Genomic DNA, 27,013 nt, shown 5'->3' on the forward strand with positions numbered 1-27,013 from the left:
CATTTTTATAAATACAGATTTTGTTACCATGTGGTTTGTTTTTTGAATATATCTAGGGTAAAATTAACAAACTAACATTGTCAAAAGTAATTTAAGTGCAACAGACCAGAACTTACTTTTGATAATGGGCATTTGGTCTCCTAGACTCTTATCTGTCCTTAAATGTTTGTCTTGTCATGTGCTTCTAAAAGGTGCAAGTCAGTTATGTTTTTTGGAAAATAATAATTTACAAGCTTACATGTTGAAGTATTATCTAATTTTTCATTTATGACATAAATGGAACTCTGTAGTTAAGCTGACCTGTACAGTCAGGAGTTCACAGTGTGCAGCAAAATAAATATTTTTTAGAATAATTGTGTTTCAGCATAGATAAACTTAATGCTTATCCGTTTTAACGCTGTTACATGGCTTTGTCCGTACAGGCTTGCGAAATCTTATTCTATAATCATATAGCTATCTAGGAGATGCTACCCAAACTGTAAGTGCTGTAAGTAGAGAATCCAGTTGAAACACAAATCCATTGAGTACATGGAAACCAGACCTAAATCCTCGATTTAAATAGGACTGCAAAATTCATGATGTTAGAATGACTTGTGGCTTTAATGGCTGTAGAGCTTGTAAATAGTTTTTGTCAACAGTGTAATACAATTTTACACTGTGCATTATTCTTGAGGCCCATCTTGATGGAGAGAAGGGAGAAGGATGAGGGTTTATTTAAGAAGGAAAAGTATTTGTAAAAGTATACATGAGGATGGCTTTCTTCTGCTTTGCTTTCAGATACATGTGTTTTGTTATCTATAGTGCTGAAGTATTTTGTATAATGGTTAGAGAGTGTGTGTGGCGTGGGCTGTATTTTTTAGTTCTACTTTTTTAATGAAAAGATTTTTTAATATTTTGTCTTAACTTGGATTTCTGCTTTCTGTGTTTCTTACCTTTCCATGTACTTTAAAGTTCATTCCCTATAAGCTGGATTGATTTATAACCCCAACTATAGCTTAACCAGGCTTTTGTCTTTGAACAAAAATATTCTGAGCCAAGAAAGCCATGCCTGGTCCAAGGCTCTGTCTATTCAAGAACTTAAGTTTCTATTATGTGTATGAATATACGTATAGAGTGTATGGGATTCTTTTCCTTTGGGTAGTCCTCTTACAAAACAAGTCCTGCTGGCATTTGCTGCTGTTAAGCTCCATCTTCAAGTAAATGAATGGATTCTATTGTTACTAGACAGCTTTTTATATAATTCAGCTTATTTAAATAAACTTAGAGTAACTCAGTGAAATACAGTTGCATTATTGAGTTAGTGGACTGTACTGACTCCGATAGCAGAACATAACTTAAATGGGAAGTTCATAAAAGAGGCTTAAATGGGATGTCTAAAACAATTTCATAATGACAGTTTGTTGTCAGTTTTGTTAGTTGTTGATTGCGAAAGTTAAAATTACTGTTCTTTGTATTAGGCACATAGAAAGCCTTTTCGTGTTAGATTCTGCGTAGGCGTAATCAACATATGGCCTCTGGCTTGCCAAGCTTATATTCAGGATTATAATAGGAATTCCAGTAGTCTCAAAATATCTAGATCAAAAGCCTATAAGTAAAATAGAATTAAAATGATGATTTAATGGATAGATAGGTGAACAAAACAGAACTATGGTACTCTGTTTAGCCTTGATTAAATACTTTTCTGAGAGTATTAGTGTTTGTCTTCATAAGTAGAATGAATTTTTACTGTAAAACAGAGCTGCTCTTTCTATGTACATGCACCATAGTGATACACAAGCCAGGCCAAAGTGGAATAGGCCCCTGCAAAGCCAACATCTCTGGTAGAGATGTTAGCAGTAGCAGCAATAGGTAGAGTTAAGAGTTGTATTGCTGTTGCTTCTTATGTCATTTGTTGTGTCCCACTGCTGGAAGTAAGAATTTGTTAAGCCATGGCTCTAAAGTAAGGTTGAATAAACAAAAGGAAGCACATATGCTGTAATTTGGGTTTTAGACATTTTAATGCCTAGTTGTATTATGGAAAAAATAATCTGGGAAAATGTTTCTCATAGGGACACTGGAAGAAGCATTGATTTTTCTTCTTTTTTACATATATGTAAGAAATAAGAAAGTTAGAACAAATGAATTTTACAAAGGTTCAAAGGAATTTATTTATGGTTCTGGTACTCTCCTACAAAAACATAAATCATATTTTATATGAATAACTGAGAAACAAAAAAATTTATTTTTTATAAATATATATTATAAATTATATATTTTTATATAATTTATATATATTATAATAATATATTTATAAAATATTATAATTATATATATTACATATATTAATCAACAATATAATATAATATAATATTAATAATATTATATAATATTATATGTGATATATGTTATAATATATATTATAAATATATATACATTTAAAATATATATATAAAACTAATATAATTAGTTTTATATTAACTATAAAATTAATATCCTAAAAAATGTCTTTTCATGATTATAGGATGTCTGTAGAGAAATGAATTTGATTGAAGAAGCACAAATTTCACCAGCCTAATAGGCTGTTTTAGGAAATTTTTAAGCTTAAAAATATCTTCTAAGGAGACATTAAATCGTTATTTAAAAAATCTCTTTGGTAGTTTTTTTTATTTGTTTGTGCAAAAACTTTCTGCTGAAAAATCAGTCATTTCTGTATTACTGTGATTCATTTCAAAGAGGTCCTTTTCAGAACATCACAGTAACAAATTTTTGACCTTTCAGTGCTGCTGTTTTGTATGTTAGTGATTCTAGTTACTACCCAAGCAATTCAATGAGAATAAAAATATATATATGACTATTATTACTGTTTCAATTGATCAACTTTGAGTCAGGTGCTGATACTCCATTTTTCCTTCTTTCCCCCAAGATTTACCCTCTGCTGTGACCTTCCATTGCTCATACTGCTGCTTTAACAGTCCCATTCACTGCTGCAGTGGAAATTTTGCTCTGCACTGCAGTAAAACCACATTGAACCGGTCAAGCATGTAGTCTATTTATTTCTGTTTTGCTTGGAGTTAATAGGGACTGAGACAGAAGACAGACCTAACATAAAGCAGAAATAATGGATTGTTTTGCGCTGAAAGGAGAGTGTGGGATACAAGTTACAATAGCGGGCAGTCAGAGGGCCGCATGGCCTAAGGCGGCAGAGCAATTTATCAGCAGTTCGGATGAGTAACCCAGCGACAATCAGAGGCAGAACTGTACTGCTTTGGTTTGAGTTTGAGTCCCTTCAATGCAAAAGACTCTTCCCTCCCCTACTCCAGAGCAACTAGGTTGCAGCACTGCCACAAAAGATTTTTTGCCACAATTTTTTCCTCCAAACGAGCACCAAAAAATTGATAGAATGAGTTCATAGGTGTGTTACCAACTGTAGAAGCAGCAGTTTCAAGACACTACTGTATGCTGTTGCTGTATAATGTTATCATATACTGAAACCCCCATCAACTAAAAGGATACTATTTCCGGTTCCTTAGCTCATTAAGCACACAGTTACCAACAAGTCCCTCATGCTGATAACTGATTTTTATGAAATAGTGTCAGGCAATTTAAAATTTTAAAATTAAGCATCTCTCACTGACTGTCTGTACTGTTATCTGCAGCAGTCAACTCTTGAGTTAGGCTGTCATTTGAAACTCTTAGGTTTTTTAAAATGCCAATTCCTACTGGCCTAAACGAATGAGAGAGATTTTTGCCAAAGACTGGCCACTGTGTAGGGTAAACCATCTAGCTGGCTTATCGCTGCTGGCCTGGTTTTACTGCTGTCTTGACCAGTGCTAGGGAATCTACAGCCAAGCACAGCAGACTGTTCTACAGAGTAGGTGTTATTTATACGTCAAAGATGCAAACCCTATCAATATGTAAAGGGCTTGCTTGACAACTCGGTTTCTTTTGGAGTATCGAAGAGATTGGATAGAGTGGGATAAGTAGCTAAAGTTTAGCTTACCGCAGAACTCACCGTAAGTATTACCTAAAACAATTATCACCTTATTTCTTTTCAAAAGTTTTTGCAACTTCAGGCATTGCCTTTTCAGTATTTAGCCAGCATATTGATTGACAAGTCATGAGGTATAGCAATAGTGAATTATTTTTTCTTCTGCAATTCCTGCTGGATGCAGGAATGTTACTGTGTCACTTTTGTGATCTAGCAGACTAAGGCTGTAGACTATCAGTAGAGCTAGTAGAACAAATGTGTGAAATGTTTAAGGAGCAAATGGGAAAATAAGAAATTTGCAAAATCATAGTTTATCAAGCTTATATTAATCGACCTGTAGGAATTAAAATACAACAGCAAAAATAACTCTGTTTCACCCTGTCCTTTACGGCTTGTCAAAGGTATCAGAGTGAGGGTAAGAGGTAAAAGAACACAGAGGTCTGCAAATTTACATACAAAAACTTACTGTGGAATCGTTTTGTATAAGTATGTTAGCATATACGTGAATTTTGTTTTGATTTGTTCTGTGGGTGTTGATCTTAATACACTGTGCTTTTTGTTCTATTTTTCTGCAAAAGAAGTCTAGGAAAACTAATTTTAAAACTGTACCTTGCATTAAACTAGAAATATCAATATTTAGTGGATTTCTTGAGAGCTAATATCTCCAAGTCTACTGCACTGTGACAGCAACTGTTCAAAAACCCATGCTTGGCTTATTCGTTAAGCCTTGAATAAAACTTTATCTTCCTCATCAAGAAAATCTTTGGTTTGAAAAAAATGAACTGAAAAGGAAGCATTATGCTGCAAATTTTTTTCTCGCTTTTAATATGCTATAGAAGGAATTGCTGACAACATAATTCTCCAAAGGTAAATTTAATAATAATAGAAAATCCACTTGGGTAGAATTTTGTTATTTATAGAAAAGGTGCAATTTCTCTGTAACTAGAGAAAGTTAATTACTGTGAGTGAGATGGGTTTTTAAAGTGAAAATTCCATTTGTATTTTATGTTTTTTAACCTTGTAACTTAACTGCATCTACAGGTGGATGAAAGCCAGACTGGAGAACCAGGGTGGCTTGGCGGAGAATTGAAGGGAAAAACTGGATGGTTCCCTGCAAACTATGCAGAGAAAATACCTGAAAATGAAGTTCCAGCTTCTGTAAAACCAGCAGTTGAGGCTGCTGCTGCACCTAAAGTTTCTGTGCATGAAACACCTACATCACTAGCAACTCCTGCTTCTACAGATTCTACTACAACTGCCAATAACTGGGCAGACTTCAGTTCAACGTATGTTTGGGTGGTGATTATCACCTTAAGTGTGGTGAAGTCTTTTATAATCAGTTTGTCTGTGGTTAAAGTTTATTCTATGTACTTCTCTTTTGAGATAAGAAGTTGGCAATTAACACAGTGTATGAAGATTGCAAAATAAAAATACCTTGTTTGAAGTAAAATACTTTTTTGTAATAAATAGTTAAAATTGCAGCTTTGTGGAATTTGAACCATGTTTCCATTATATCCTCCTTAGCAATGCAGAGGGAAACATCACAAATGGCAGACATCCCTAACTGAAGATAGTGACATTATGGTGGAAATCTCAAGATGTTCACCTTCCTTCTCTTAGATTAGTTGATACCAACTCTTATTGAGGGTTTCCAACTTGGATTATGCAAATGATGGTGACAGAGTTAAAAATGCTTTATTAATTTCTTGTCACAACATTAAGAAGACTAATGCAAGTAGAACATGTTTCACTTCCCAGGTATCTTTTTAACTCAGGTTAATGCTCTATACAGTATTGATCAACCCTAAGTATATGGGGTTGAGTAAGTAGTTGCCTTTTTGGTCATGTAATACGTGTTTAGAAATTAAAATCTAAAGATCTTATTGCAATAATATTACAGTACATAGTATGTTCTATTTTAAAGTTTTCATCAAATCGGTCGCAGTAGCTCTACCAGTCATTTAAACTTGTTCTATTCTACTACAAACAGTAATTTTTGTTGGGGAATGGATGTGGGGGAATAAAACTAAATCTTGAGCTACCTGGAGAACTCTGGTATATACTGGACTTTATTGTTTTGAATAATGAGACTTCTGACAATGCTGTTTTTGCCCAGTGTACATAATACATGCTTTCATGATTTTGATAAAAATTAATACTCAGTTTCAATACAAAGTGAGTCCCAAAGCATTTATATTAATTACACTGTCTTGGCATGACAGGGCTTAGGGCTGGTTGTGGCCTTTGGGCACTCTTGCATTTGAAATGGGCGACAATTCATTATTACAGCTGATGGGACGTCAGACAGACAGAGGAAACGTAGATTTAAGATGTGTGCTTTGTTTACGCTCCTAGAGTCTGGGGGATTTTTTAAAAAATTTAAATGAGTATTTTGAGGCAAAGATGAGTATTGTGAGATTTATTTGTGAAATAACATACGAAGAATAAGAGGTAACATGAACCTCAAAAGGCTGGAAGAAGCCAGTAGGAAATAATTTGAAGCAAAAGAGAAAATGTACACACTGGAATAGTGAAAGTGAGAAGCAGGAATATGATATATAAGGGAAAGGGAAGTGAGAAGTCAGTGACACATGCAAGTGTGAAGATTTCAAACCAGTTTTGAACATCATATTTTTTTTTTAAAGTTACCTGTTTTCACAGGGCATAGTATAGACTGCACTAGTTGAAGTTTTATTGAATTGGGGCACAATTAAAGGATGAAACTAAATTACAGGAACAGATGGCCTTAATGAGCAAGAACTAGCAACTGTATTTAGAGTTTGCCTTTTTAAGATAAATCTATTGTAACTCTATATTTGATTATACTACTTGCACCTGAGCAATAAGATACTAATAACTCTTGGAATATTCAATTAGGGGAAATTAGCTTAGAATGTAGAGTTTCTTTCTGCACAGTCTTTTCACACAAGTATTATCTTTATTCAGTTGAAGACAGTAAGAATAATTGTCGGTCTGTTATTTTCAGATGGCCAACAAACACTAGTGAGAAACCAGAGACTGATAACTGGGACGCCTGGGCAGCCCAGCCATCTTTGACTGTCCCCAGTGCAGGGCAACTACGGCAGAGATCAGCGTTTACTCCTGCCACCGTTACAGGATCATCTCCCTCTCCTGTCTTGGGTCAGGTGAGCAGCTGTGTTTAATAAAGTGTTCCAACCCAGCACTGACTTCTGCAAAATGAAATATGAACATTGACCATTCCTTAAAAAGCCCCCTAGGATAGGTAAATTATTTCACTTTGGAGTGATGAAGAGGTGGTGTTATGACCATTTGGAAAATCAGTGACAGATATTAACATGAAGAGTTTTCTGTTCTGCTATTCTGTGCTAGCTTGTTTAGACTGGGGTGGGTCTTCTCTAGGAGACTAGGTCTTCTCTAGGAGACTTCTCTAGAAGACTAGGGTCTTCTTAGTGTTTCAGCAGGATACTGGTTTTGGGTCACTTCCTTGGGGCTTTACTGAATCATGTGACAACAACCTGTACTCCAAAGTGAATTGAGCAATGGCGCTTATGGGATTAAGTGACATAGCACTGGCAAAGCTTCAGGTCAGATGGATTCAGCCCATCTGTTAAGGCGTTGTCTTTTCCTCAGCTGAACAACGTAGAGTTCTTGTAAGCTAATGTGTTGTTTTCAGAAGTGCTAAATACCTTAGTGTTTTGGAACAAAACAAAAAAGTTGGAATCTACAATAAATAACTTGCAGTAAAGCATCATTTTCCATAAAGTTTCCTTTAAGCCCTGCCAAAATGTCTTCATCAAGGTTGGTTACATATATGTTAAACTAATTGTAAAACTATATTTAACTTTTTTAAAAAAAAAAATGATAATCTGGCATTGCATTACTTACTCGTTAATGAATAAAAATTCATTAGAAAGTCTGTGCACACTTGTTTAAATGTTGTAAAAAATGTTAAACACTACTTGTTTAACTTTTTAATTGATGTATTTGGCTTTATATGTTTGAGAGGGGAGTCTGTGTATTTTGTTTCTGCATTCCTTAAGCAGCTTTCTTTATGAAAGATGGTGCATAATTGACTTCTGTCTCTCTTTTTAAAATTGCTTTAGGGTGAGAAAGTGGAGGGGCTTCAAGCACAGGCTTTGTATCCTTGGAGAGCGAAGAAAGACAACCACCTTAATTTCAACAAAAATGATATCATCACAGTTTTGGAGCAGCAAGATATGTGGTGGTTTGGAGAGGTTCAAGGACAAAAGGGATGGTTTCCTAAATCATATGTGAAGCTTATTTCAGGCCCCATTAGGAAGTCAATGAGGTATTTTATTGGCTTTTACTTTACTTCTATACTGTAATGCTTAAATAAATAAGAAGAGTTGCACACTTGAATTTTAAAGTTTAAAATTTACTCTGTAAAATGATTTTGTTTATTTTGTTGGGGTGGGGTGGGGAGGGTTGACTTCCAACCCTAAAAATTCAGGTTGGGAATGTGAAAGCTGATCTCAGTTCTCCCTGAGCCATGCACCCCCGACCAAAGATCTCGAGCTGAATAAACAATTCTACTGATGAATAAATGGCAATAAAGTCTGACTTGTTCTTTTGCAGCTATTTAGGTTTACAGAAATAAAGCTAATTAGCAATTTCTTATTTAGGTTGGTAAGGTAAGTTTAAACATAAAAACTATTTTTGCTCTTAAGGAACAGAATAATTGATTAAGGTAGTCTGTTTAGTATAGATAATACAGAAAAATATTGCTAGAAGAATGAAAGTTATAGATCAAATATAAAGTAAATAAGAGAGTAGAACTACAATGAAAAGGAAAATGTAATCAGAGGTGCAGATGCGTTGCAGTTGCCTGTAGCTACACTTAAACCTACACTTGTACGTCTGGAATGTGTTTACTGAAAATGTGGAGAAGGTGTGCAGAGTGGAGATATTGCAGGCTGATAAATGAAGAATGCACGTATCTTAATTTCGCATGACTTGCAACTGAAAAATTAATCTTTGTGGATTTTATGAATTACATCTACATAAGTCTTAGCTTATTTTTCCCCAAAATAAAAAGATATAACTCAAAACTTAACCACTTATCATTATTTTCAGAAGATGAAGCAATCAAAATCTGATTCTATGTAATGTGAAAGCAGCATTAACATTAATAATACAAATGACAATGAATTTTAAATATTTTTCCAAGGGATAAGAGGGAGATGCAGCAACTTGTGTATTTAATTCAGTTACATAACTGTAACCATTACTATTCTGTGGTACTTAAAACCTTTAATTTGCATGTTTACTATCTCTTCTTTTAAATTTAGAGAATTGCTTATGGATGCGTGTGCATTTTTTGTTTTAAAATAAAATATGCATTTTCTGAAGAGATAATTTCTTAAATAACTTTTATTCTCTTCTAAAGCATGGATTCTGGTTCTTCAGATAGTCCAGCTAGTCTGAAAAGGGTCGCATCACCAGCAACAAAACAAGCTGTGTCAGGTGAAGGTAAGCATTCAAGCTGAGTGGCATTAATAGTATTTTACTGATTAATTAAATGAAATAGATTTGTTTAATACTAGAAACAAGCCTGGAATCATATCTTAGTATTTTAAGATCAGGCCTGTTAAAATTTGAAGCACAAATATAATCTGCGTGTAAAATGATCTAAAATGATCTAAAATGATTATAGTAATAATTTGAATATGTTTGGTATATAGAACAAATAATTTACACATGCCATTAAAACATCTCTTGTAGTTTATATTGTTCCGTGTATAAATATTTTAGTAAAATACCTGGTCTAAAATGGTTTTTGCATAGGGCCGAATAAGCACAAGTGTATGTGTACTTCATGATGACAAGAATTTCTAACTGTCTAAATTCCCCCCAAAACTCATTTGCAGTGTTTCATTAAAGCTCTATATAACTGATAATAATTTTCTTAATTGAATATTGTACTCTCATGCTCAAGGCTACCCTTCATTTTTAAAGATGGAGCTTGGGGCACAGACAGATATTTATCAGGCTACTGAAGGGTTTTTAAAAATTTGCATTCCTGGTTGCTATTGCCCTTCAGCTGGAGGTTAATACCCTCGCATGAGCTATGTTAACAGACTGTCTGGGCACTTTTAATCCACTTCAGTGCAGTGCCAGCTAGGTTAATGTAAATCACAGTCAGAATAAATCAGTGAGTCTAAATATAGTTTACAAATGAACTTTTTCATATAATCTCTATGGAACACCATTTGTGTGTTTTGTTTTGTTTTGTTTTTAACTACAATTCTAAATATGATTTTAAGTGGAAGAGTCACTTTAGTTACTGATGTATTTAATTTGCCACTGGCATGGGTAGTATTGAAATTAAGAGTGTTAAAGATCCATTCACCATGGAAAATGAGATAATTATTCCAAAATACGGCTAGTTTTGCTAACTATATATTTGAGAAGAAACAAATGAAGAAATGCTAAGTCTTTTTTGGTAAACTATGGGATATCTCAGATTATATGTTTGTATTAAAAAAGGAACATGACTTTTATAGAACAGTTCAAAGAAACTGTATCTTTAAGAAAAAATAAAATATAGATTTAGCATTTTCTATTACAGTTAAAGAATTTAAGAAAAATGATATGTATAGTATACATTATGATATTTAGTGTGTGTGTGTGCAAACATATGTATGTTTCTTCATACATACATATGCATATGTCTTAGCTTTCATTAAGGATAATTGTGGTTTGAATTCTTGCTGAACTTTAGCAACTGAGCTAAGCTTTTTGGGTCAGATTTAGTGTTCAAGCAACTATAACAATTGCCAGCTGCAGTGGAATACTTGAATGCTTTCATATGCATGAAAGTCTGGCTGAAACATTGTGAACCACTCCTGTGTCCAGAGCCAATACCAGAGGCAGAGGATATAATCTTCAGAAATCTATTTTATGCCCATATAAAGTGTGATAATGCTCAGTTAAATAAGAACATCTCAAACGATATAGAAAATGTTACAGAATTGTCTGAAATTCTTATTTCTAATCCTTGAAGTAAAAATTTTTCGTGTAGTTCTGTAATTAAATTATGCATTGGATTTCTCAACATCCATCTACTTTAGTGCTTTTTGCACTTGCATACTAAGTAGTTGACCATGTTTTAACAGAACAGAACACATTTTGGCTTTGTCTTAACATTTCCCAGCCATCTGTTGTATAAGATACAATGAGATGTGCACCCTTCATGCAAAGCTTCAAGTAATGAAAGAATTCATTGTACATGAGAGGCAAACAGCGTATGTAAGACGAAGACTGTATCTACAGATGTTTGGATACTGAGATTTTCTGTCCCCAAGACTGAAAATGCTGGTGATCAGCACAGAACAGAAGCCATTAGGAAATATGTTCTTCAAGTAGTGGTATAAAGAGGTATAAATTTATATACATTTTAATCATGCCAGCAAGTTATTGCACCAAAAAAGATTCCCTCAGAAGCAGCCTTTTGATAGATTCTATTTAGTCCTGAAGAAGATATATTTCATTTTGTGCATTAAATATTGAGCTTTCTATTAATAGAAAGTAAGTAATAAATTTGTCTTCTATCTAGCCTGTGGAAATACTACATTATATTAGGTAGGTTTTGAAAACGATAACTGAACAGTTCATGAAGTGTTTTCCTACGTTCTGTATTTATTTCCCTCTTCCAGAGTATGTTGCTATGTACACTTACGAGAGCTCTGAACAAGGAGACCTGACCTTTCAGCAAGGTGATATGATTCTTGTGACAAAGAAAGATGGCGACTGGTGGACAGGAACACTGGGTGATAAATCAGGAGTTTTCCCATCTAATTATGTGAGACTTAAAGATTCTGAGGTAGAGACATTGAAACTTTATAAAATCGAGCTGGGGGAGATGTATTTTATTTGGTGTCAGAGTGATGGTTGCAAGTCATTGAATCATAAGGGGAGAAAAACATATTTTACAATTTTACTGAATGTGAAGATGGGGAGGGAAAATGATAATGGTTGCAGTTTATAAAATAAAATCTTAAATAACTTTGTGGAGCATGCATTAAAATGACTCTTGAATGTCTTAATAATTGACAGTTTTGTAGAGGGATATCAGAATAGCTATGGCTACTTTGTTTTTTTGGTAAGTTTTTAATGACTGAGTCATATCTTACTGCCATTCTCTTTAGAAAAAAATATGAAGGAAGGTGTTTAAGTCTACTATCAACTTTTTTCTATTGCAGTTTTCTTGCAATCCAGAGGAACAAATTTGGCAAAAAAAATCTTAGCTAGCTCCTATATTTGGTTATAGAATTGACTACATTACAGAAGTTCTGTCTCATCCGCCCTACAAATGTTATCCTGGAATTATCTGATAGAACACGTTCATATTAAAATTGTTTTCTCTCTTTTTAGGCATTCTTAGGAAAGATTTTTTCTCACTTATATGCCCCATCTATTTGAGAGGATAATTGTCACCTCCCAGTAGGAATTAGCTTAGAGTCATAACTGAATACATTACTAATCTCTTGGTGAGAAAGAATTTTTGTTTGTGTCTATAAGAATAGTATGTTTAAAAAGAATAATTTTAGACTCCTAAATTCTCAATTGGATTTTTAGAAATCTAGGGGGGTAAAGCTTTTTTCATAAGTCTTGATTTCTGCTTATGGGGGACAACTTTATGAAAGACTACATCTGCAGTATAGGGCTTGAGAGAAGTCACTCCTTCAAGTTATTTCTACTGGTAAAAAAAACTGAAGAGTGAAACCAGCAGTGAAATGCATAGCTGTAGAAAGGCTTTATATAATAAATTTCTAGATAAAAGAGAAATTTCAGTAACAGCCTCTGAGATAATATTCAAAAAAACTTTGTAGTTAATGGTATTTAATATTGCAGTTCTTTGGGAAAATCATACTGTAATACTGTTTTCAACAACACTTTAGAAAACTTCTTCAGTTCAGGACACTAAGTGGGGCAGAAAACTAATCTACCAAAAAATACATATACTTCTAAGTTAGTACCCTGAATCAGCTCATCAAGGGTTAGCAAAATGTCAGTGCCAGTATCAGTGGGGGAGAAGGACAGAGAAGAAGAGGAGGCAAGATCGCCACAGCGTCAGCTTATATTAGCTTGAACTGTGTTTGAACTGCACTCCTGGCTGGCATTTGTGTTAAATAGTTCACTTTGTTCTGGAAGTGAAACGTCATGCCTTCTGTTTAGTATGCAGTTTTGGACAGGCCTGTGCTCATTCCTGCCCCTTCAGTTGCATTAAATCTAGTGCCTGGAGCTGCAGATGAAGCTGGAGTAGGTCTCAGGCTAGACCAGGAGTGCCTCACTAGTGCACTGGGGGGAAGCATCCAATTGTAGCACCACGGAGCCCATCACAGGTATCCTTTTGGCAGGCAGAATAAGTTAGCCTGTGTTCAAATTCTTCCCCCCAGCAAGTTGTGGTGCCCCTTCATTATGCAGGGTATGGGTTTACCCTGAAGGCTCTGCTCAGCGAGATGCCAGACATGCCTTCAAACAAGAAACTGCACCGTCTGCCCCCAAGGCTAGCAGCTCCATTCTGCTCTAAGTGGTGCAGTGTCCCTTCAGCTGTGGCAGCACAGCTGTCTGTGGAGTGGGCTATATTAGGGAATTTACCTGGTTAAAAAAAGAACTTTTTTTAATTCAGGGTCTGGATTATAGTACAGCCCTGCTAGTACATTGAAAGAAAAAAAAAAAAAACCAAAAAAGTGGCTTGGAGGAGTAGCTATAGGTGTACAGATAATTCCCTAACCTATGGAAGACACAGTTGTCATGAAATTACCCTAAGTCTCTTTATATTGCCTGTAAATTCATAGTATAGTTGGCAAGTGAGAATTTGCACTGTCAGCCTCCCAAAGTACTGTGAGGCCTCTATTTCATATATAAATAGTAATAGCTTCTAATTATTTACTTAACACTAACTAACAAAAATATACCTGCAGTTAATTTATCTTTGAACTTTTGTGAAGGAACTGTTTTTATTTTACCACGAGATATTCTAAAAAGAGTTTAGTCGCAAAACCTGGGGAATTTTTTCAGGTGTGGAGATTTGTCTTTTCTGTGCCTTTAAGGATTGGGCATAACAGATGCTTGTTCTGTCTGGTGAGGTAAAGGGCAGACATGTTGGCAAAGCTTCTCTGTCAAGTAGTCAGAAATAGACGTTTTATACAGAAAACTGTTTGTGTTGGAGAGGTCAATTTAATGTTTCTCTGATCCCAACTCTGACTACCCTTTTTGCTGGTAAAATCATATCTTCAGATAAAATCTTGGTGAGAATGGGAGGAAAGAACACAGAGTTCAGGGAGATCTTGATATCCAGGATGCTTTTTTTCATAGAATGATTCATATGCCCCACGGGAGATATTTCTAATTCCAAGTGGATAATTGCCATTACACATACAGGGTTTTGCTATTCAGCTTGTTCCCAGAGCCAGTTTTTACAGAGGATTTCACAATAGTGGCTGCCTGTCAACTTTGTGCTGTGCTGCCGTGCTTGGACAGCTAGCTGATTGTGGAAAATCTTACTAAAAAAGTAAATCAATTTGATGTGTTCTGTGCTGTTGACTTGACCAGGCCTGAAGACAGAGTATGGTGATGCTGATCTTTAGACAGAGCTCGTAGGAATGGTTTTAAGCCTCAAAATATGAGTAGTTTACACACTAGAAGAAAAATTTTTGAATCTGCTCCTCTCTACTTAGTCCCAATCTATCCATTTGCCTTGAGCTGCTAAATGGCACAATATCCTCTCCCTTAAAGTTTTAACAACAAAAGTGAAGTCCTTATGTTCTTCAAGTAAACAATGATACTGGTTCATGTTCCATCCTCAGTATTTTTCATTAAATTGAGATAGATGCATACAGATCTGTAATGAGCTTTTATTCTCTCTTGCCTTTCTCTGAGACTGGTGATAATTGCCTTTGCATTAGGGTGTGGAGCTCATATAGAGAACTTAGAAACAGAAAAAATTAGACACCTTAAGTTATGAGACTTTGCATAAATATTCTGAAAATAATGACAGTCTGAGAGTATTTAATCTCCTGGGTTCTATGGACCTTACCATACAACACAACTGGCAATTTTACAGCTATGTTTTATTAAATCAGGCAAGCAAGTTCTACTCTTCTATTTCAAAAGACTTTATCATTTGTTGCAAAATATCCCTGAATGCAGTTAGTGTCTCAGGTGCACAAAAGGGAACTAGAATGTGCTATGTCCTCTCCATTGTGTTTCTGTCAACAAAAAGATTATAAAATATTCTTCCTTCTACTGAATGGATCAGAAGTTTGGGTCCTTCTTAAGTGCCTTATGTATTAACTTAGTTATTTATTGAAGTACTTCAGGACTTTTCTGTGTATTTCTTCTGCTTTCATTTTTACCAAGGATTCAGAGAATCCTCAAGCAGAGTTAAGACTCAGCCTGGTCAAGGTGATTTTGAAACTTCTGTCTTAAAATATTCTCTGTGTGTTTACATGTAAAGATACATCACAGCTAAGACCTGCTTTCCCTGTCCAGATAGCCCTAATGCAGTAACACAGATACTAACTAGCTAAGTGATGTTTTGAAAATGTGTGTTCTTTGGAGGTCCAAACAGGTCTCCTTTATGTGGGGAGAAGTCTCTACCAGAAACATTTTGCAGAACAGAATAAATTAATGATATTGACATAACAGTTCCAGTTGTCACCTTTGGTTCCAGACCTTTCAGTCTCCCTACGTGGAACTGTTGAGTGACTCCCAATCACTTTGTCTGGACCGTCTCCTCCTCCCCAGACCTAACCTTAGTCTTTTTATCTGATCTCTGCATTGATGCTTTCCTGTTTCACTATTTCATTATTATTGGGCACAGTGGTTGTAGAGAAAGGTGGAGGGAGAAGAGAAAGAAGGGAACCTAGGGAAGAAGGGAAGATTTGCTTGTCTTGTAGAAAGTAACTATAATCAGTCTTTTACAGTGACAAGAAAAGCATTAAGACTGTGGTATCCAAGTGCCATTTAGATTAAAATTAAAGCTTAATTAAATTAAACTTTCCACAATCCTTTGCAAAACTTAATTTGCAAAAAAAAACAAGGAGAAACAGTGTATACTAGATGCACATAAGGTGCTTTTTGTGCCAAATCATAAAAAAAGTCTTCCCCCTCCCCACTCTTCTCTTCCAGTCACCGGTTACCAGTTGCTGGTTATGGAGCAGGCAATGCCAGCTCTGCTGAGTTGCCTCCTGTATTAGGTGTGATTGAGTTGACTAATACAGCCTTGTGAAGTGTTACAGTTCAGCCTGAAAGGCCAGGCTTCTTTAATAGCTTTACTGCAAAATGTACAAAACATGTCAAAAAAGCAGATACTTAATCTTGAAGAGAGGAATTTTCCTAATAATCTATTGCTATACAGGTATCCAAAAGCAATAAATACCTTTACAGTGGCACTGTTTTCTGTTATTTAAAAAAAAAATTAGTTACTGCTTATATTAGTTTCTTTGTCAGAATCCCCAACTTTTTAAAATATCAAATAATTTAATCTAGAGCATTTTGAGGGTGAAAATGTTCTTTACTGTAAGGAATTAGGGTTCTGAAAGCCCTCAGCATGTTTGATGCAGTCTCCAAAGTAGTGAGGAGGATCCTAAAGGAGAAATTTAGGGATGGTTGAAGTTTTGAGAGCCTTGCTTGAAGGCAAGAAGATGTCTGTGGCTACTTAACATTGCTGAACAAAGTACAGTTTAGTTTGGTTATTTTGCCATTATCCATATCAGACACTTTTATTGCAGAAGAGAAGGCTGGCAATGTAATGGGAACAAACTGAGGTAATCAATTAAGGGGGAGATCTGTCCCAGACTGGCTGTTGACCAAAAAGGTTGGCAAGATAACTGAGTATTGAAGGGGTGTGCAAGGTGTAGTCTAGACCACATACTGTTTTGAATACTTTAATTGCTTGTACATCAGTAGACATGTGTGTGCACTTAAAAAAAAACCCCACATATACAAAACAAAACAAAAAAGCTCTTTCCAAATGATCAGTGACCTCATGGGAAGGTTTTTTTTTCCCAGAAACAGAACTTAGAGTTCTGTTGAGTGAATTACGAATGCTTTTCATACTAAACTTCGTATTTTAGTATAGCTCTTTCCCTGTACATAACTGAACTGTAATAAATCCACTGCTTGCTGGATTTCTTGTGGCTGCTCACAAAGGTTTTTCTTATCCTGGATGATACTGTTAATCTCTTGTCTCACCCCATCTAGGTTCAGAGGAATAGCTACCTTTGTCAAGATAGGCAGCACCTTGATATTCAGTGCCCTGTGTGCTCAGCTGGGCACAAAAATGGTGGTAGGACTTTTGGTCCTAGAGACAGGTACCACTGACAAGGTTCAGATAACTCATCTTAAAGATGTAAAGAAGGATTTCCACACAGACTGTGCTAATTTGCTATATAAGAAGTTTTAGAACCATAATAAGGACAATACTGAAATAATTATCTGTAGTTAATTTTTTGGACATACTTGCAGTCCAACTATTTGTAGATTTGAAAACTGATACTGTTGTTTTAATTCAACTTGGAATGCATATTCTGATAGATATGCAGATTTACAAATCAAACGCTATGTAATTTGGAGTTATATTGGTATTTGCATCTATGAAAGGCTGGAGGAGAGATCAAGAAAGACGTCTGCACCTTTATATAGTTAAGGTCATCCACTTCCATACACAGCTTGTTACTTATTCCTATATATTAATTGCCATCTCAGAAATTAAGAATTCCTGCAAGGATGGTATCTTCCTGAGAGAGCTGCTTACTCAGATCCTTGTTTAATGTGTTTAAGTGAAACATAGCAAAATTGTTTTCGTATACTGGAGAAATAAAAGTATGAGTGCTAAATTTATATCTTACTTTCTATTTCAAGGCTCCTGGAGCAGCTGGAAAAACGGGAAGCTTAGGGAAGAAACCTGGTGAGTCATACATTGTGACAGCACCTTATATCTATTCTTAAGTACTATTTATCAGTGAGAAATTTCAATGGGAATAAAGTCTTTTCCATTAAAATGCATTATGTTTACTCTTAGTCTTTTTTGTCGATACTACATATCAAATATGTTGTTGTCCTTTAATAATTTGCACTAATGAAAACTCGTCTATATTAAAATAATATGAAATCTGTGAGTCACTATAATATCTAAACAGGTAACTAGAGAATAAAAATCTACTTGTTCAAAAATGGGGGGTCCTGGCAAAAGCTGTACTCAGGCTCTTTTGGAGGCTGAGAACAGGCCTGCAAGCTTTTCGGCAAGGAGATTCATGGGTGTCTTCGCTATAAAAAAAGCTGCAAATACTCAGCCAATAGAAGTGAAACGAGGTGAAATTTTCCAGTTTGTTCCAGGAGCAGGAGGAAGAGTGGGTGTTCTTAACAGTGTACGCTGAAGGGCAAGAGGAAAGAAACAGCTATCTTCTGAAATTTAAAAAGCAACGTGAGGCCAATACTAGCTGTGAGAAGGCCTTATTTCTTCCTTCTAAATGTGACCTATTTTGGTAGAGGCCACATTCTTTTGTTCTGGATTGTAAATAGATTGGATTTCTTTTCAGTAATTCCATATCTAAATAAATCAAAATTTAAAAATCCTTACTGGAAGGAAAGCTATTTCAGTCTTTTTTAACTTTTTTGCTGAGAGTTTTCTCTTAACTTCCTGTTTCTCTTTGGCACACAAGAGCTCAATGTTAAACTGGTAATTCATATTGTAATTTATTTAGCGCATAGTCCCCAACAGAAATTCCTCATGCTGGTTGGTGAAAGGAGCTATCTGGTATTTGGGGCCTGGTATAACAACATCTTTTAGGGAAAAAATGAGAAATTTTTTGTTCAGAGAAAGAGGAAAAGTGTAAGATTTTTAGTCTCTCAACAGAATTGCATAGTACGTTATAATTAATAGTATAATTATCATGGTAGTGAGAGAGGTTTTTGCCTAATCTAAAATTCATTTCACTAATGTGTCACATCTGGTTTCTTGCTTGCGTTCTTGCCTCCTGAATGGCAAGAAGGGAGGAAATGCCTACAACTACAGGGAGCTTGCAGACTTTCTGGAGATATAGCTGTGTTTATTGCCAGATAGCTTGCTTTCCTTGCCATTATACAGGGCAGACTGTGCTGCTGCTGCTGGCTTTTCTCTGTGTAAACCTTTCTGATCTGCTGTCATCATGTACTGTATTTTACCAAGTTAAAATTCTTTCTTCAGTCCTCTGCATTCACACTTTACGTGAGCTATACAAGTCACAGATTCAAGTTTAAAGTGTCTTTCTAACTCTCAGCCGCTAGCCTTTCCATCGCTTGATTCTTTCTTGCCCCTTATACCTACAGCTGGGTGCTTCTTTTCCCCACTCAAGAAGGAGATTACTCCATAGTTAGTTCTGCATGTGATCGTTTGCAACAACCTCAGATTGCTCGTCTGTCTGCCTCTTTACCTCCCTTATGCTGTTTGTTTACATACTTCTCTGCTGACCACTTCTAATTTTCTGTAATCACCCTTTCCTTTTAAATTTTAAGTAAACCATCTGATCATTTTCCTGCTGTCTTCAACGCATTTGGTTCTGTATTTCCTGGAAGAAAATCTCCCTCTATTTCAAATGAGTCGCCTTGGTGGTTTCCTTTGCCTACAACTGCTTTTTCAATGATTACTTCTTCCCTATGCATTACCAGCAGACTCCCCCCTCCTTTCCCAGCCTGTGGGTGATATGTTGTTACCAAGTGCCTTTGCTGTTTCTCTTGGCCGCAGTTCGACGCTTGAGGCCAAAGTTTGACGGAGAGGGATAAGTAGGATGGTGCCCAGCACTGTGTTACTTTTCTTAGTATAATTGCCCAAGAGAAAGCTGGAGACCACTTCTGTGTATTTGCTCTCTTCAGCTTCAGTCCCTTTTGCTGTCTCTGCAGTATTGCCTACTAGCCCTCACATTCATGGTTGCATTGCTTTCTGCTGCCTTATGAAGGAACAAACTGGCTGCAGGTGTAATCTTTTTCTGCTTTGTCTTCCAGTGCCAGTTTGGTGAAGAGTTGGTTAGGATAGCCAAGACTAATATTACATGCAAACAGTGATCAAAAATGAAAGTCATTGATACACAGATGTTTTTAATCAAGATTTTCAAATAAAAGATAAAATCTCAGGCAGTGTATTGAGCTATGATCAGACAATTGCTCAGGTTTTAAATTAAGCTAGCTGACTTTACACTGGAACAGTTGAGAAATGTTGCTGTGATCTGCAGTACTTGCTCTGCTGTGGGTTTATTCTAGGATGATCTTAGACTGCAACCATAACCAACCAGACTCAATGACCATATCAGCTCTTTTAAAGTTCCCAATTTTATTTGAGGCATGACCAAGTAAAAACCTCCTTTGTCTTAAGCACAGGGCCAGAATTTACTATTCCAGGAAAGGTTTTTCTTAAACGCAAAAAAACACAGATTCCCATTCCTTCCCCCCAATCATTCTGTTAGGGAGAATACTTGAGTGATGAATGACTCTGTATTGTGATCCCAAAATGGTGCTTTCATCAGTAACAACACTTCTTTTGTGCTTCTTTGGATATCTGAGACACATTACAACTCAGTGAGGGCTAAAAAAAATTTCCATTAGATTTCTCTTGACTCTTTTGACCTAATAAGGGACTACTCAAATGTAGCATCCTACATTAAAATTTCAGCTTATCAAAAGCTACACAGTTTCCAGATCTGCCATCTTTTGTTTACCAAAGGTTCCCAATAATAGTAACATTAAACATATATACCATCACTCTGAACATGGTTTGATGACACGCTAAACTTCGCTTACAAACTCTCAAAAGGACATCAAAAAAGCCTACTGCTGCTTATAAGCTTCTGTCAGTTCAAATTTGTTCAAAAATGGGTTAATCCTGCCAGGCTTTGTGGTGGTTATCATCTGTCTTTCCACAACCACTGTAAAATATGGTGTAAACTGCATTGTCTGCTTTGGCTAGTTTGACAGACAGATAATTGTGAGACCACAGTCAGGGTCAGATTCATGCTGGTAGGTGATCAAATAAGGCACCATTTTTTTTGTAAATGTTCATGGAATTACAATTTCAAAATGAATCCTGCCTGTAGCATTTCTAAAACATTCATTTCTTGTCTAATCTGGTGAGAAATTTTCTGCACGCCTTCATTAGTTTGCATTTTTGTTACCGCAGCTTCTCCATTATACTGTCATCAGTAGGTATCTCCTCTTTCTAATGAGCTTAGTCCAAACTGATGGTACAAAAAGTATTTATTAGAAAACAGTATTATGATATTATGCTTTATTAGCCATATAGCTCTAATGATGGGCATTATTCACTTACATTTACTCATACAGCTGCTGCACCCCTGTGTTGTTTTATTCATGTATTGCTGTGAACTTTTTAAGGAAGGACTCCTGATCTGTTATATAATTACCATTTGTTTTCAAGGAACTACATAAATACAAAACAGTTATGTGGAAAGAAATGCAAAATGGACTTACTGTGCAGCTGATAATGGCAGAGTAAATGTTGTACAGAAAATGTTCATTTTTTTCCAGGTTAACATTTGTTTTCTTTGACAGAAATTGCCCAAGTTATTGCCTCTTACACAGCAACGGGTCCAGAACAGCTTACTCTTGCTCCTGGTCAGTTGATTCTTATCAGAAAGAAGAATCCAGGTGGCTGGTGGGAAGGAGAGCTCCAAGTTAGTTACCGTTTTTTTAAAATAAAATTCTATGTAAAAAATCTTGTGGTTTTTTTTCACCGTTCAGAATGATGAATCCATCAGCACTAAATAATTCTGAAAAAAGTTGTTCTGCAACTAAGCTATTATAAATAAAACTTCCTTACAAAAATCTACATACACTCCAATTCTTTGAAATTCGGATAACTTTGGAGGACAGCACGAGCAAGCCATTTTACTTCATTGTAAGTCATGGATAGCCACCTCACAAATCAGACCCAGCCTGCAGTCCACTCCCTTGTATGTTTTCCTACAGACCCTTCAAGCATAAGAAGGCAGTGGATTTTAGGCCTTACTGTTTTGGCTACTTATCCATCCTCCCAGTCTTGTGTTCAGAAGTGTTTGTCATGTGAAAAAAAAAAAAAAAAAAAGCAGTCGTCATGTCAGGTGGTGAGGCAAATGCAGCCACGCAACAGGAGCACGTGGGACTGCTGGGTTAACTGACAGGACCTACTTGTGATCATCTGATGCATGTATGTCTGTGAAAGTGGGAGAGATGCTGATACACGTGATCCTTGAAGACCTTCATAAGAAGCTTTCTGCATTGCTTCAACCAAAAGCTTGGCTGCCCTTTTTCTTGGAAAATTTAAAAGTACTGTACACCACTGGTTTTTGAGATGGCTGCCACTTTTTCAAGTTGCTTAATGAATGTGACAATATGGATTACCATTCTGATAGGCCTTTCTTAGCAAGGGCTTGATTTAATGTAGGAAAGTAAAAAGAATAGTGTCTCTTGCAAGCAGATAGGTTGTATTAAAGTTGTAATAGAAGATAATAGTTAATAAAATATTTTGATCATTTTTTTAAAGAACTTGACAATTCTGAAACTTTCATTCTCAATAACTTTCAGTGGCAAAGCTTGTTTTTTCAGCCATGCTTTGTACATGGAAAGAAAGTTTGTTTTTTTTAATGGGGGCACTATATGAAAGAGTTTAATCAATTTATTTTTGTAATGTGGATGTTTGAACTAATTCAAACATAAATATTTTTTCGACATCAGTACCTGCCCTTTCTTCCTTCCTTGATGATATTTTTTCCGTTTCTTCTGTAGAGAAGCTGTCTTCTAGGATTTCTTTGGTCTTCAATCTCAGTAACCTCTAAGTTGTTGTTGATTTGTAACTGGAAAGAGTCTCACATTAAAATTTATTTTAAGACATAAAACAAGCTTCACTGGGCAAGAGTTTTCAAAATTATCAGTTAGCTGCCAATGAGCAGAGTAAGTTTTTAAAAAAAAAAAAAAAAAGTGTAACTTTTTATTGTGTAATTATTCATCTGTAGCTTTGGATACCATACTATCTCAAGTGTAGTTTGACAAGTATTTTTTCATTAACAAGCCCTTTCCTATTCTCTTTATTCTCCTGTTATATCAGTGTAATGCAAATTCCTGACTCCTTTGTTATGTGAGTACAAAGGTTTATGCAGAAATATGGTGAAATGGATAGAGGAATTGATTTTTTTAAAAAAAAAAGGGCGGAAAAAGAGCAGTTGGGAAATGACAGCTGAATTTGGAGAAGGGTATTAATAACTTCTTTGCTTTATACTTTTAATTTCAAAGTAGCAGATACTTTAAAAGTATCTTTACAGTTCGGTTTTGACCGTAGGTAAGTTTTGTTCATACTTTTCTCAGGGGTCACAGTAAAGTTAATATAAAATGAAGCAAACGTGTTAGGTATTACATTGCTGGGTTTAGCGCAGTCTTCCAGAATATCTTAAAATGAATGATCTAGACACATTAGCTCAAAAAAAATTTTTTTTCAGTAAAGAAAAAAAGAGGGAAGGAAGTAGTTAAAAAATATTACTGTTAGGTGTTGTCTTTCTCTAAAATTAACATCTCTTTTGTTTATAAAGGCAAAATTCTACATGCTCAAAATTTTAACTGTATTCCAACTGCAAAAAATAATAAATAGGTAAAATAAGTCTTAGCATAGATTTCGTTGTTACAGAAGCTGAGATTTGCTTAAAAGTTTTAGAATAATCTTTCCTACATTCAGATATTTTTCTTCTGATTTTATTTGGAATGAAAAACGTAATAGACAAAACAATAGGATGCAGTTTCTGTGAAGCTCCTATTCTGCTTTGGTAGCCTGGGCTTTGTCACGCTGGGTCGGGGCTGCAGTCCGGCTGCCCCAATATCCTGTCTCCGACAGTGACTAGTTGCCCCTGCATTAGAAACTTAGAGCCCTGCTGTAGGTCAGGTGTATGATAAGCTGCTTCTCCCTTAGCAGGTACACTTGGACCACATGCACACTCGTGTTTGTGCACCACGTTCTCGTATTGATGGTCTCTGATTATGTAGGCATGAGAACATCTAGTATACCTTCTAAAACGTTAGTATTTATTTTTTTAATTAGGATAATTTGCATAGTCTTTATCCGTATGTATTTATAGTTGCTGAAGCTTAATTTTTGTTTGGTTGGAATATGGCTTTAGGATTTCTTATCTGAATCCAAACTTTGCCTGTTTTTTCCTGTTGTTTTGCTGGGTTTTTTTGTTGTTGTTTGGTTGGTTTTTTTAGCACTTAGTTAATGCAACATATGTGTGTAATGTTATGTCTATTGCTTGGGCAGGAGAGACTAAAACAGATGCTTATTACGAAGTTTAGGTACTGTTTCTTTAAGAAAAAATTGGAGCGGGGAATTCTTGATCTTTCTTTACTTAAACTATCACAATTTAGGTATTGATTTAAATGCAATTCTTTGCATAATGAAATAGCATTTCAGTGCTACTAGTCATTACCACAACAGGTAGCCTAACATTCTAGAATTACAGTATAAACAAAATGAAATACGGAGAAATCTTTCAGAAGGAACAGGTTTGTAGTATTAATTATAAAGACACAGTGTAGAAAAACTGTTAAGTGAAAAATCACGCAGATTAGTAGTAAAGAACGGTTTAGATTTCATACAAGCTTACTTCATGTTGTGGGAGGTATCATAATACTAAACTATCACCACAAAAATAGCTGATTGTTTCCTCATAAAATAACTCTTTTCATACTCTAGTCAGTGTGACTGCAAGTAATTAAAACATTGGCTGAATTGCCTTGCCTAAGGATCTATTGATGTGCTTAATCCTCTTAAAAGAACTGTTTTCTTACTAGGCACGAGGGAAAAAACGGCAGATAGGATGGTTCCCTGCTAATTATGTAAAACTTCTGAGCCCTGGTACCAGTAAAACTACGCCAACTGAGCTACCTAAATCAACAGCATTACCTTCAGGTAAGCAATGCGGTAGCATTAGCAAAATTGCTTTCTGTAATGTCTGTCATTTACAATAGGACTTTTAAAAATAACTATGGATATTAGAGTATGTCACATTAGCCACTTTGGTAAAACTCTTCATTTAAAAAAAAAATTGTTACAAATAAGTATACAATTAATTTGTATATTTATTGTGGTTGTCCTTCAGGTGTAATCTATTGAGTGATAAAAAAGCCATGTGTGGCTTTACATCTCAAAGAGTAAAATTTATTAAAATTATCAGTCCTATTTATTTGCACTATTTGTCCATGAGAGAATTTTTAAAGTTTCATGGTGATCCATGGCTTAGCAGTTGAGGCATTTCTCATTTGGAACATTTTGTTTTTCCAAACATTAAGTGTGAGAAAACCACTCGAATGACGATGTAGCTTTCTGTCCTACATAGCTGCTTATTTTAGGGTTTATGAGAGGATACAGGAGTGCCAGTCTATTGCAAGATGTAAAGCCAGGCTGAAGACTGAGGAGAAAAAATTCTTTCCTTGTGACTGCTTCAGTCTTTAATCTTTTGGGGCTTGTGAGTTGGTGTGGTACTAGGTAAAGAGGACTCTTGTCAATCAAAAATGTGTAGAATAAATGTATGCTCTCTCATAAGCCAACAAAAAAGACTTGAGGTGATTGTCTCTCTTCTGCATTGACTGGATTTGGATTTGGATTGGGGGGGAAAGGAGGTGGTGCATAAAATGTCGTCTGCTTTCCCAGGCCATTTTTTTGATTCTATCATAAACATTTATTTGAATTTAACAAATAATGGTTTAAGAAAAATGGTGATGAACATAGTTTTCTCCTTTAAATATGTATGAAAGATAGTCATACAGTTTATTTTGTAAGTCATTGTTAGTAAAAAAAAAAAAAAAAAAAAAAAAGAAAGAAAGAAAGAAAAAAGAAAAGTACTGTATAAGAGAAGCCAAATATTACACATGGTGCAAATTGGCTCCTTTAGGGATAGTCCTAAAGATGCGGAAAGTCACGCTTCTATAAAGACTCATGAATCTGGGTCCTGCAGTTAAAATTACAGCTCAACATTCAGACACATTTTTACAAGGCAGTGAGAAGAGATTTTTTTTTTTTTTAATTTCAGGTCTGACAGTCTGGAACTTCACAGATATACTAATAAAACTTTTACAAAATAAACCTTCTGCCACTTTTTTTCATTGCCAGCAGGTCACTGAAATCCTAATGGCACTCATTCTTACCAAATTCAGCTTTATGTTGTAGAACTTATGTTTTGGAGAGTGAAAAGAAGAAATAGGACCATCCTGTCTTTCTGTTACAATAGGTGGCCTCACTTGTTGTGGGGTTCATGTAAGAGGTTGACTTTTGAGAGGCATCTTCATGGAGGAAGTATATTAGCAGGGAGGCTTGCTATTATGAAAAAGGCATGGCAACCCTGAAGAAAACCATCCACAAGGGTAGAACAGTGCCCAAGGCAGTGTACTGAAAAGGATCAGAGAGTGGGCCCTCACTTGCACAGTCTGGGTTTTGAAGGTAGGGGATCCATCAGAAACCTAGTATCATCAAAACTTCTGTTTCATTTGTCATTTTATTTGTTTTGATATATATGCTTTCTGTGTGTCATATTGTAATGCAGACTGCATGACTTTAAAAAACCTGTTTTTAAATATGTTGCATGGATGCTTCTGTTTTATTACACGTTGAGGTTTTCTTAATTTCCTGCTGCTGTTCTTCTACTGTCTGTTCCCCTCTAAACCTGCAAAATGAACGTGTCCTTCCTGGTTTTGAGCAACCTGTCACTGCTGCTTGTAGATAGCCGGATGTAAGGAAGTCATTATATACAAATACTGGGAAACATGTCTCCAGCCATTCTGCTTTTTTAAAGAATGAAAATGTTCATTCCTTACATTTTTACTTATACTTTTGCTTGTACTTTACTTGTACATTCATTGCTTGTACTGATCATGGGTTTTGTGTGAGAACCTGGCTTCTCTCTGCCACTGCAGTAGGACTAGTATTAATCAATAGACAATCTTTTTAAAAAGGAAACGGTAAAAAAAACACTGACGCTCAGAACAGATAGGCTATAGGCTGCTTCTGTAGTTAGCAGTAGCTTTGGGAGC

At 35.6% G+C, this 27,013-nt stretch overlaps 1 protein-coding gene across 5 annotated transcripts in view; it reads left to right on the plus strand.

The window, feature by feature from the left end:
* The window catches only part of ITSN1 (intersectin 1), a 143,841-nt gene that overhangs the window by 86,099 nt on the left and 30,729 nt on the right, over positions 1-27,013 (plus strand). For all 5 annotated transcript variants that reach the window (XM_064524479.1, XM_064524468.1, XM_026108543.2 and 2 more), the window contains 8 exons: positions 5,009-5,253; positions 6,954-7,113; positions 8,053-8,258; positions 9,357-9,439; positions 11,626-11,792; positions 17,840-17,885; positions 21,518-21,639; positions 24,779-24,896. In XM_064524479.1, the coding sequence (XP_064380549.1) occupies positions 5,009-5,253; positions 6,954-7,113; positions 8,053-8,258; positions 9,357-9,439; positions 11,626-11,792; positions 17,840-17,885; positions 21,518-21,639; positions 24,779-24,896 (1,147 nt within the window). The remainder of the gene's footprint in view (positions 1-5,008; positions 5,254-6,953; positions 7,114-8,052; positions 8,259-9,356; positions 9,440-11,625; positions 11,793-17,839; positions 17,886-21,517; positions 21,640-24,778; positions 24,897-27,013) is intronic.

The sequence above is a fragment of the Dromaius novaehollandiae genome, chromosome 1, assembly GCF_036370855.1.
Source record: "Dromaius novaehollandiae isolate bDroNov1 chromosome 1, bDroNov1.hap1, whole genome shotgun sequence".
In the NCBI taxonomy this organism is placed as follows: Eukaryota; Metazoa; Chordata; class Aves; order Casuariiformes; family Dromaiidae; genus Dromaius; species Dromaius novaehollandiae.